This window comes from Lutjanus erythropterus, chromosome 10 (genome assembly GCF_056507025.1).
Source record: "Lutjanus erythropterus isolate fLutEry1 chromosome 10, fLutEry1.hap2, whole genome shotgun sequence".
Lineage (NCBI taxonomy): Eukaryota > Metazoa > Chordata > Actinopteri > Lutjaniformes > Lutjanidae > Lutjanus > Lutjanus erythropterus.
In genome coordinates this window covers 39501313-39513083 of record NC_139326.1, presented here as the reverse complement: position 1 = coordinate 39513083, position 11771 = coordinate 39501313, and the positions used below count along the sequence as shown (strand labels likewise).

The window sequence follows — 11771 nt, the reverse complement described above, 5'->3', positions numbered from 1 at the left end:
ATATTCTATATATGGTGTACACTTAAACTATAGACACTTAAAATATAGTTTTATTTTACATGGATCTTTTTTTAAGTGGCTGAAATATGTTTTGCTGCTGACCTTTTCTCTCTCTCTCTGCTTCTCCAAACTGGAGGCACGTCAACTGCCTTCTACTGCAGGTAATATATTGTTTTTTTCATGAGATGTGTAAATAGATTTGTGTAGTCACTGTAAAAACCTATTACATGGGGGGAAAAAAGGAAAGGAAATTTTATTGTCTGTGGAATCTGGGGAATTAGGACAAAAATTAAAAAAAAAAAATAAAAAAAAAAATACAAGAAAAACAAGAAAAACACTGAATTTAAAAAGCCATGTGGGGAATGTGGAATATCCTGTAGAGTGGCAGAGTGAAATAATTACAGGCGAGGGCTGGGTGCCTGTCTCCTCCTACGTAGAGATGAGGAAGGAGAGGACAGGACAGGCTTGTGCATATAAATACAGGACAGCAAAAGGAACTGCATCTTCACAAGACATCTACAGACCTAGAGAAAGCACACTGAACCAGGTACGTGCCACATATTACTGCAGCCACAGGAAGGTATTTGTGTTTACTGCTGTTAGAGAAGTCCTGCACTGTCTGAAATTATCCAGTACCACTTTACAATAAAACTATCCTTATAAATGATTTATAAATGCTTTATAATGAGGTTATTAATTAGGATTATAAATCATTAATAAGCTGTTGCTTGCCAAGATCCCACATTTATATATACTGTTGAGCCTCAGATCATATTGCTCACTGAGCTCACTTTGTCTTACCTGTCAGCTTCATCACAGATTTATTAATAAGTTATTAACATTTAACCACCATCTGCAGAACTTAATAGTCAAAAAGTTGCATTTGGCATCAAATTAACATATCAAATGGGCAGTTTGTTAGTATAAAATTCCAGGTGTGGCACAGCTGGTAATCTTCCATTATGGTGAACTGATCACCTGATCTTAGTCATCAATGAATGGTGATGTTTCACACATCACAATAAGGCTCCTTTTGCAAGTTACAAATGTTAGTAACTCATTAATTGGATTCATTTGTAGTAAACAGTAACTGGATGTTAACAAATTGTGAGCCCTCATCAACATATGAAAACTGTTTATAATGGTTCATTAATGATTTGTGTTTACAACCTAATTAATAACCTAAATATAGACCATTATATATGATGGGGAAAGACAATCTTATTTTGTAAGTGCAATTCTTCTACCTGTGCAGCTTCAAACTATTTGTAAATTTTTTTATCATTTCTCATACGTTTTAAATTATTTTTCATTTTTTTGTAATGTACTTTTGTTCATCATTCCTAACTCTGTTCTTATTTCATTTCAGCCTTTGTATTCACAGACACAATGGCAGGTCAGTACATTGTTTACTCAGTAAATTATCACAGATAATATTACCAACACTTGGCAAGATTTCTTACTAGCAAGATTGAAACTCTTACTGGCAAGATAAAAACACTAACCAGCAAGATCAGAAACACCAGCTGTCCAGATATAACAACATAAATTATGATACTCTATTATAAATACACTTTTTTTTACACTGTTATGTGATAAGTCTTTTGATGATAAGGATGAAGTTTGTTAAATTAAAAGTTTGGACCTCGATGTTCTAAATCAGGGGTCCCTAACAGGCGGACCGCGGTCCGAGTCCAGACCCACACGCCGTCTTATACGGACCCGGACCTATAACCAATAAATTCTTAATAGATTTTAAATTTTGACGGGACGCTTCTATTTTAACTGGCGCAACTTTTCTAGTCTTTCCGCCGCTGGTTTATCTGATCAGGAAACACACAGACCAACTGCAGAGAAGCTGCGTGTGGAGGAGACTGTTGTTAATGACGAGTTTATTACAACAGAAACTAACGTGATGGTTCATGACATCATCACCAACCAGATGCACTTATAAAATTAAACAACTGTATAAGGAGGCCTATATGTAAAACAGGAGAGTCTGTGTTTGTCTGTGAGAAACTTTCAGACCTTCTCACAGCAGAGTGAACAGGTGAGGGAGGAGAGGAGGGCAGACTGATCACTAATCAATCACTGATACCGTCGTCCTCTCGGACTGATTAAAAAAATAAAAATACTAAAGTTGGTGACAAACCAAACCTGGGTGTCCACACAAATAAAGAAACCCTGCAGAGTGTAACATCCTACTGTTTACAGTCTGCTGTCATTAGTTTGACAGAGAGACAGAGAGGGTCGTGTCTAGAAGGGAACCCTTGACCCGCGAAAGATCGCGCGAGTTTGATATTTTAGTAGAAATGACGAACACACATCTCGCGAGAGTTGTGCAAATAAAGAGTTACCTTCTACTCACGACCGAAAAAGGTGCGCAGCTCCAAAAATAGAAAATCATGTCATGGTGCCGATGTTTTTAATGTGGCGGGCTGCCATAAATAAAACTATTCACTGATCCACAGAGTCACTGAAACACTGATCACTGACCTGCTGTGATGAAAAAATACTCAGATTTTTAACTTAGGTATTTTTTACATTGTGGTATTAGTGTTTTTACTTAATTACAATTTAAATATTTTGCATGTTATTGTTTCCTTTTTTGAAAAATCAACATTTTTATTGCTGTTGTTGTATTTTAATGGTATTCTTATCGTTATTTTTTTATTACTAAATACAGACCTGCAAACTCATAAGAGGAGAAAAAGGTGTCATGAGGAGAAAAAGGTGACCCCTCTGGGGGTCTGGGAGCGTCTGTCCTGCTCCAGAAGAAAAATGTTGTGATTTTAACATGTTAACAAAACATTCTGGTGACTGTTTTAGTTAAAAGAGTTAGTTGCATCTTCTGTTTGTGGTTTCTGCAGACATTACTACCTTTACTTTTACCTTTGTACTTAAAAAAAATAGAAAGTAAAGTAAAAACAGTAAAAGTAAATCTACAGTAAAAGTAAAGTTACTTTACTGAGTATTTTTACTTTAGCAATTTATAGTTGTTCACTTAATAGACGTGTCTTATTTTCTCTTTTGTATATTACCATTGTTCTTAAATAAAGCAAAAGTAATGTAATAGAAAAAAAAATGCAGAACACGCAATATTTCTTATCTGATTACTCGATTAATCACCAGAATAATCGATAGATTATGCTTTAATTTTACTGGTTCGACCTACTTGAGATCAAATTGGGCTGTACGTTTTTAACATGAAAATCTATTGTTTGGTCATGAAATTTACATTGTTGCTCACAGACACTTCACTTCTCCTGTCAGCTTAAAAAGTAAATGGTATACGATTTTGATGACATCACCGGAGCTCTTTTTACTGATTGGTCAAACTGACAGTATTACGACTAACTTAATGTTACAACACTCCCCAGTCTCCCCTACATAATCACCATCCTGCCTACATCCTCAGTGTCTGAACACGCCAGCCTCGGTAATTCATTCCTCTCAGTGCTAAGAGCTCATCAATTGATAATGTGTTTGTGTGAACAGATCAAAGCTTTAAGAAGGAGTTCCTGGAAACCCACAATGCCTACAGGGCGAAGCACAGCGCACCACCAATGACCCTCAACAACGAGATGTGTGCTACGGCTCAGGCGTGGGCCGACCACCTGCTGTCACTCGGCGCCGGGATGCACAGTGAGACTAAGGATGGAGAGAACATCTACAACATGTGGAGCTCAGCACCAGTCAAACTGACAGGTGGAGGACAGAGACAACACAGTCCTTTTCCATCCTTTCATCAAGTCATCTTTTTTTTGGCAGCATGCTCCTTAGACACAGTCAAACTATTCCTTTATTTGATTTTCTAAATCACATCAATCAACTACCAATTCAAATGTTCATATGCTGATGTGAAGCGTGTTTTTCTCTGTCATGTTTCAGGGAAAGAAGCTGTAGATAAGTGGTACAGTGAGATCAAGGATTATAACTTCGACCGCCCTGGATTCCAAAGCAACACTGGTAAAATACAATCCATGTGATGAGGAAGTCCATAACAGAGACTGATTTGAAATGTGCAGATGAGTCCAAAACGTAATGTTGCATACATGCAGTGGTGGACTCAGGCTGTCTGAGGGGCGGGGGCCAAAAAAATGAAAGGGGCACCAGCTGTACGTGGTGGGTCTAGCACAGCAAAAATAGTGATGCATTTAAGATGAATAAGTTCCAGTTCCTGGTTTAGATTAAAATTTTTAGTTGTATTATAAGCTACAACAGCTACTACAACAGTGTCAAAAACACAATGGATTATTTATCTATTTAAAGCCACATAGAGGCCAAGTAATTTTTTAGTATGTTGACAACCTATATGGCACTTCATCACATTTTCTGAACGGGAACCTTAGAGGGAACTTTACCACATTTTGTCCACCTTAAATGCATCCCTTAAGGGTATTTTGTCATGTTTTGTCCACTGCAAGGGCACCTCATAGGGCACTTTATTTACCAGAGGGGCATGCCCCACCCCCTAGAGCCCACCAGTGCATACATGTGCATGCATGCATCCCTAAAATATACATATAATATACATATACATATAACTTATAACTTATACATATAACTTGAAACAAATTAAGTTACTAATTCGTTGCTCTGTAATAATTAATTATCTTAAGTGGGAAAGATAACCAGTCAAAAAGTTTTATTCAGTTTTAGGTATACAGTATTATGAATTTTTGGAATTCACTGGAAGATAATGTCATCTTTTGCAAGTTAGAAACACAACACACTGCTATGGAGTCATAGGAGTGCCTTAAAAAAAAAAGTTTGTTAAAGAATAAAAAATAAAAAAAAAGGAAATGTAGTAGTAGTAGTAGTAGTGGTAGTAGCAGTATTGTTGTCATTGTTATTAATGGGTCTATTTATTTATATGTTTTGAATAATATATAAATATAATATATAGATAATAAATAATGTATTTTAATTAAATACTTTAATAATATATTTTCAATTATATAGTATATATAAAAACTATAAAAATCTTTACTTATTTATTTATTGGCATATAAATACTTACTATATTTTTCCTGTATATTTTACTGCTCAGTGAAAGCAGTAAAAATAAATAGGGGAAAGAATAAAAAATAATAAAAAATAAGTAAATACACATTTATGTATTTCAGTTGTCTTATTCTTTGATGGATTCATTCTTTTTTCTCTGACTGCACCTCTGTGTTTCCTCCTGCAGGTCATTTCACTCAGGTGGTGTGGAAGGAGAGCACTGAGCTGGGCGTCGGCTTGGCAACCGACGGCAACAAGGTCTTTGTGGTCGGCCAGTACCGGCCAGCTGGCAACATGACCAACCAGGGATACTTTGAAAGGAACGTCCTCAGAGGTAACAGATTACCACAGCTTTGCACATTTTACTGTTTGAACTGGGCATTAAAGGGATAGTTCAGATTATTTGAAGAGGGGCTATGTGAGGTACTTATACATATTCAGTGGACAGTTTGTTGTGTTCCTGTGTGTCTTCACTGTTTCAAGGGGTTAGTTTGGATTAACCAAAGTCACACAATAACACACACAAACTAGATCAGGGCAGCAATAGACCTGCAACTTCTGTGTTCTGTGAGGTAAAATTACTGATTTTGCCAAAGGAGTTTGGTGGCAACTGAAAAGTCTGTCTGGCAGCAAGTTAAAGTGGTAAAAATATTCTAAATATAACATACACTTAAACTGATATTGATGTTTTAGCTGTCTAAAATTCATTTTGCTGCTGACTACAGCAGGACATTGCTGAGCTTCCTACACCAAAACTCCTGCTTCCTCTTCAAACTGTCGGCACATTGACCGCCATCTCCTGTAGGAAATACACTGACTATGGAAAAGTATACAGTTATACAACTCCATTCAAATAATCTGAGCTATCCCTTCATGGTTTTATTAAACATATGCAGATGTAAAATATGAGAGATTCATGTAAGTGTGTTCCTAAACTTCCAAATAATAATGAACTTGTTTTGGTTTTAGACTACAAATACCAAAGGCACTTGGGTTTTCAAAGAATGTCTTATAAATTGTAGCTGTGGTTCACTTACAATTTTTTTATTATTGTTATTATTATTTTATTTTTATTGACATAACTAACCTGTACACCTGACTCACTGGATGGATTATGAGACAACGGTCCCCAGGGAACAGACATGTAGGGCTCCCCACCCATAGGGACGCAGGCAGTGTCTCTTTGTAGTCATTTTGTGTCTCCTGGTGATAGTTTTGTGTTCCTTTGTAGTTGCTTTGTGTCACTTATACCTTTGAATCCCTATATGTTGCTTTGTTTTCTGTTTGTGTCTCCTTGTAGTTACTTTGTCTCTTTGTGGTAGTTTTCTGTCTCGTTGTGGTTGTTTTGTGTCTCTGTTGTGGTTTTGTGTCTCTTTAAAGTCATTTTTGTCTTTGTAATGGTTGTGTGTCTCTTTGTGGTAGTCCTGTGTCCCCTTGTACTTGTTGTGTGTCTGTTTGTGGTAGTTTTGTGAGTCCTTTTAGTCATTTCTTCCTAGTCATTCTGTCATCTTGTGTAAGTTATTGTGTGTCTCTTTGTGGTACTTTTTGTATCTTTATGGTAGTTTTTATGTCTTCTTGTAGTCGTTTTGTGTCTCTTTGTAGTTGTTTTATGTCTTAATGGTTGTTTTGTGTCTACTTATAGTCATTTTGTGTCTCTGTAGTACTTTTGAATCTCTTGTTGTACTTTTTTGTGTCTTTATGGTAGTTTTATGTCTCCTTGTAGTACTTTTGTGTCTCTGTGATAGTCATTATGTGTCTCCTTGTAGTTTTTTTGTGTCCCTTTGTAGTACGTTGTTGTCTCTGTATGGTAGTTTTGTGTCTCCCTGTTGTAGTCTTGTATCTCTGTGGTAGTTTTGTGTCTCTTTATAGTTGTATAATTGCTTTTCTTGAAGAAGTGTTAACACCTGCCCTGACACTGTGGGCCCAGTGGGCCTGTTCAGTAATCCATCCATGTGCTGACTTCGTCCTCTGGGGTGCATGCAGTGACCACTGAGGGGGGAACTTGTGTAGCTCCCTGTGTGTAAGACAGATTCAAGTCTTGGACATCTTGGACATGTTTCTTCTCATACAGCTGGTTGGATTTGTCTCATTCTTGTTTGGTGCATGCTTTAAGAATGTGGAAATGTTTCCTGCTGCAGTGGCTTCTCAATGCTTCAACTTTTTCCTCTGAACACTTCACTAGAAGACTATTTATTGTCACTTTCCAGCATAAAGGGTGTGCATTTTATAGCCGGCAGAGAGATGGGTGGAGCAGACAACACCTCCTCTAATCGAGGTGGAGCGAAGCCAAAGAAAACCTGCACACTGCTGTAGCTGACCTGGACCCTTCCTGCAACCCCCAACACACAAATGATTATTACTCCATGCTGTAAATAAGAAAAAACATCAAATAAAACACATCATCTCAGAAAACTGTCTTGATTGTCCAAGTCTTTTTAACTGTAGTGAGTTCAATGTAAAGTTTATGGTATAGAATGTGTAAGAAAATTTCAATTATGGCATAAATTGTTGGTGATTTTGCTGATGGTAAAATTTGTGCTGAGCCATTCATCATTATCCGCTAAACATCACTGACTCCCTTCATTTTTTTATACATCCATAGACACATGACAGGTCAAAGGAAAAACTTAATTAGATCATTGTAAAATGCAGATATTTTTTTAGGTTCTCTAACTCAGTGTTTCCCATACTTTTTTCCTAGGGACCCACTTCTTTAAATAACACAAACCAAGTTTGTGTGACCCCACTTCTACATCACCCTATATTATCTTGACACTTTATTGAAAACATTTTAAACTTTAGAAATTATAAATAAATTCATTTAGGCTGAGTTTCTGGGACATTTTAGCCAATCAGTAAAACAATAGACACATTGCAGGCATACTGCAAGATATAAATCTTAAATTTGTAGAATTTCCTCCATATTATTTTTTTATTTGGGGACCTAAATAAAATCTCTTGTGACCCACCTGTGGGTCCCGACCCAGTCTTTGGAAATGTCTGCTCTACATCACTGTGAGAAAAATCGTAGAAGGATGTAATTTATCTTCATGAAGATATATATCCTGATTCTGGTTAAATCAAGTCACTTGATAAATGTGACTTGAAATGTTCACAAATGATCCTGTTAGTTTAATAAATCCAGTCCAGATCTTAATGCATGTGACCACCTGGTGATTTTGAAATGACCTCCATCAAAACTCACTGAATCAGGAAATATCATGTGGAAGGAAGCTCATCTTTATCAACAGCAAGTAACACTGCACTTCTGATCTACACTTCTCTTCGTAGGTTCTCATTTGAAGCCACTCCTGCAGTGTTTTTGAAGCATTCGTTTTCACTCTCTTCTTTTTACCTCCTGCATCTTGCTATCACAGTTTAGCTCACAGCTACCAGTAATCATGGATGACGTATTTACACACTACGTGCATGATCAGAACGACATTGCAGAAAACATAGGTTACTTTAAATTAAATTTCAGTGATTTCATGTTTTATGTATTTTCATTTGAACCTTTGTAGTATTTTGATTGTATCAAATGTTTTAAAATCTATTTACTTCATTTAAAAAAATCTATTTCTCACATTCTTCTGGATACCACTGGAGGGAGCTTGTGTACTACAAGTGACACACGTACCACAGCTTGAGAATCCATACCCTACAGTGAAAAAATGTTACACTAGATATAAAACTTGGCCATTATTTTGTTTTTAAATTACAAGAGAGGAACAGCATCACAATACAGTGCAGAATAGACTGAAACCAGTTTATCAATTTACTTGATGTTTGTGTGGGAAGTCTGAATAGTATAACATTACTTTAAAAAGTATTTAAACATGCATAATTACCCCTATTAATCTAAACATCTATTCACACATAACAAGGGAATAGCTGGACAAATAATCAATAAATCTCCAAAGAATATAAAACACAAAAGTAGACTAAACAATGTCACCATATTGACGTAATCTCAAAGTAATGGAAAGTAATGCAGTTACTTATGATGCTATTACATATGATTCTTGTATTAGGCTACTAAGTACATATTTCAACAGGTAATTCAACCAAGTGGGTTGAAAAAAGAATAGTAGTGAAATGTGGCATCTCACAATTTTAGAGCCCTTATTGTAAAATTAATATGTTTTGCACGATGGACCAACGTAGCTATTACACATTTACTGTAAGAGTGTGATGGGTATGTAGTGATATGTCAATATATTGTCAATGTTTTCCTTAACCAGTAGTTGAAAATGCGAACAATCAAGTAATTATATATAATATATAAAATACAAAACACTTGTTATTTATTTTTTTCTCTTTTTTTTATGTTGTTGTTGTTTACTCTTTTTTTTTTTCTTTTTAGCCTTTTAGTTTCCTTATTCAATAAGTGGCTTTACCACACAAAATAATGTTGAATGAGGTGCATTTACTGCCATTTATAGACTATTAAACATCCATGAATACATTTTCAATTGGTTAAATCCTCAATGGTGATTAATGATTTTTGTCCATATGTTCTGGCTTTGACCTTTATAAGCTACTAAAATGCAGACAAAAAGTTTGGAAATTAATTCAACTTGTACTTAGTAATAAATTGTGATTTTGAAAGTAGATTACATGGTGTAATGAATATTATTAGATGTATTTGTAATTAGTTACTTCCACCCTGATTATAGGAATATATGTAATGTAATCCTCTCAAACCCTTGTTTCTTTCATTTAGCGCTCATTAAAACTAATGAGAAGGATGTGCAATTATTATATGATATGCATTCTATAAAATGTGAAAAAGTGTCATAATTCATATCAATGACAGACATTTGAATTAGAATGATGTTTGTTTGTTTGTTTGTTTGTTTGTTTGTTTGTTTTTTCTGCACTAGTTTTGTAGAGTGATATTTGGATTAAAACGCAGATGCATAATTTCATAATCAACAGCTTCTCTCCAGCTTCAGCTACTGCAGCGTCTTCTGTCCATGTGAAGATATGTCCAAAATGTACCACCAGGTGGCAGCAGACCACAACAGAACAGTCTTCCTCAGTATATATGTTGCATGTTGAAAAGTAAGACCTGAACAGAACAAGGAAATCACAACCCAAATAAAGGAAGTTTCAATAAGTTTTTATTTACTTTTCATATACTATTAAAAAATAAAAATCCTTGAATGACTCTTACAGTGCAGTATATATATATCCAGTGATTAGTTCCAAAACCATTTTCTTCACAGTGAAGATGAAACTTTCATCAGCATCACTGTAGCATTCAGAGCCAATGGAAAGGTAACTTTTCAGGACTGCATTTGATTTCACATTAGAATAGAGATAAAATTGTGTATATTAAATACTATACTCCTATTTAAAAGGTTAACTGGAAATCTGAAATATCTGGTGTATATGACCTATTCTATTAACAATTTTCTATAATGCATGCTGAGGACCTGCCGCCCATCAGCAGCAGCAGCAGCATCTTTCCTGTCTATTTTTACAAGAGTTGTCTGGAAAGCAGGGCTGCTTTGTATGCTGGTAACCACACAGGGAGGAAGTGTAGTGAATTTGCTGTAATGCAAAGATGTGGTGTTTCAGGAAGAGATAAGAATGAATGGATTCTGTGTCTGCTTGTTTTGCCTAATGTCCTCAGCCTGTATGAGGAGCAGGACCACATGCTGGGTAAAGCTGTACATCATGGCATCATGGCATGTCCATCATTCCTGCATTCAAAACCTTACATAAGTAAAAGTAGGTACAATCAGTGTAAATATACTTATATATTTAGTGTGGACTTCGTATGAATGGTACACTGTCAGTGTCTTCCTGTTTTGGATTAATATTACTGCTGCATTCATGTGTCTCTTGTGTTTTACTGCAGTAGATGTTTAAGGTTGAGCTCATTTGAACTCTATACTATAAGCTAGTTTGATCTACAGCAATGCATCATGGTCTATAAGATCATCATATCTTTGTAGTATAGTAACTTTTCATGGTGTCAGAAAAACCATCTGTTTTCAGCTTTTTAAAGAGTTTATTTAGCAGAAGAAGGAGGAGAATTTTCTGGAATAGAATAGAATACTTCATCCTTCAGTTTGTGAAAAATAGTCAACATCTGGAGATACGTGGTTTTCACTGGACAGGAAGGGTATGGAAAACTGTAATCTAAAAAGTAACTAGCTACTAAAGGTGACAGGCACATGTAGTGAAGTAAAAAGTACAATATTTAACTTGGAGGCGTTGTGGAGTGGAAGTTGGATATAATTGAAATACTCAAGTAAAAGTAAAGTAGAGTACATAGTTACATTCCACCACTGCCTGTCAGCTTTATGTATGGCTGACATGAAGTGTCCCCCCAATGGTTATAGTTCCATTTAGCTCCAAGTCAATGACAACGGTGTGATGAATGCAGACACAAAGTATTAATTCATTTTCTTTGAGGTTTCTGCTTTAATGTTGTGCTGAATAGAGGACTAACAGAGAATGCACAGTATACAGGCAGCTCCTCTGTGTTGTGGTGTGGAGGTCTGCATCAGCACCTGCACAGGATTCAGGATGCATTCATCCTGTCCTGGCAGGATTAATGTGTGCACGATATAGACTTTTATCTGCACACAGTTCTTTATAAGACAGAATTTGACTTTATTAAACCCTTATTATTAAACTTGATTAGAGGGTAATTAGGGACACATTACAGATGAACTGTACTGTAAACTGAACTCTATTATGTCACGCAGTTAGATCCTTATTCTTAGACCTTCTTAAAGGGTCATGTGGGA

At 35.8% G+C, this 11771-nt stretch overlaps 1 protein-coding gene across 2 annotated transcripts; it reads left to right on the top strand.

Moving 5' to 3' along the window:
- The first annotated feature begins 417 nt into the window (after positions 1-417).
- On the top strand, positions 418-7422 carry LOC146320869 (Golgi-associated plant pathogenesis-related protein 1-like). Of its 2 annotated transcripts, none has more exons than XM_084729290.1 (6): positions 418-547; positions 1370-1396; positions 3499-3708; positions 3892-3969; positions 5195-5341; positions 7238-7422. In XM_084729290.1, the coding sequence occupies exons 2-6, from the start codon at positions 1390-1392 to the stop codon at positions 7318-7320; spliced, it is 525 nt and encodes a 174-aa protein (XP_084585416.1). In that variant the 5' UTR covers positions 418-547; positions 1370-1389; the 3' UTR covers positions 7321-7422. The 2 variants fall into 2 exon arrangements, with proteins under 2 accessions (XP_084585416.1, XP_084585417.1); XM_084729291.1 differs by having other exon boundaries at positions 7215-7422.
- Positions 7423-11771: the final 4349 nt, after the last annotated feature.

Excerpts from the sequence above, each read along its gene's own strand:
- LOC146320869 (XM_084729290.1), top strand. Across the intron at positions 3,970-5,194 it reads TGGATTCCAAAGCAACACTG|GTCATTTCACTCAGGTGGTG; the intron begins GTAAAATACAAT and ends TTCCTCCTGCAG. Across the intron at positions 5,342-7,237 it reads TGAAAGGAACGTCCTCAGAG|CCGGCAGAGAGATGGGTGGA; the intron begins GTAACAGATTAC and ends TGCATTTTATAG.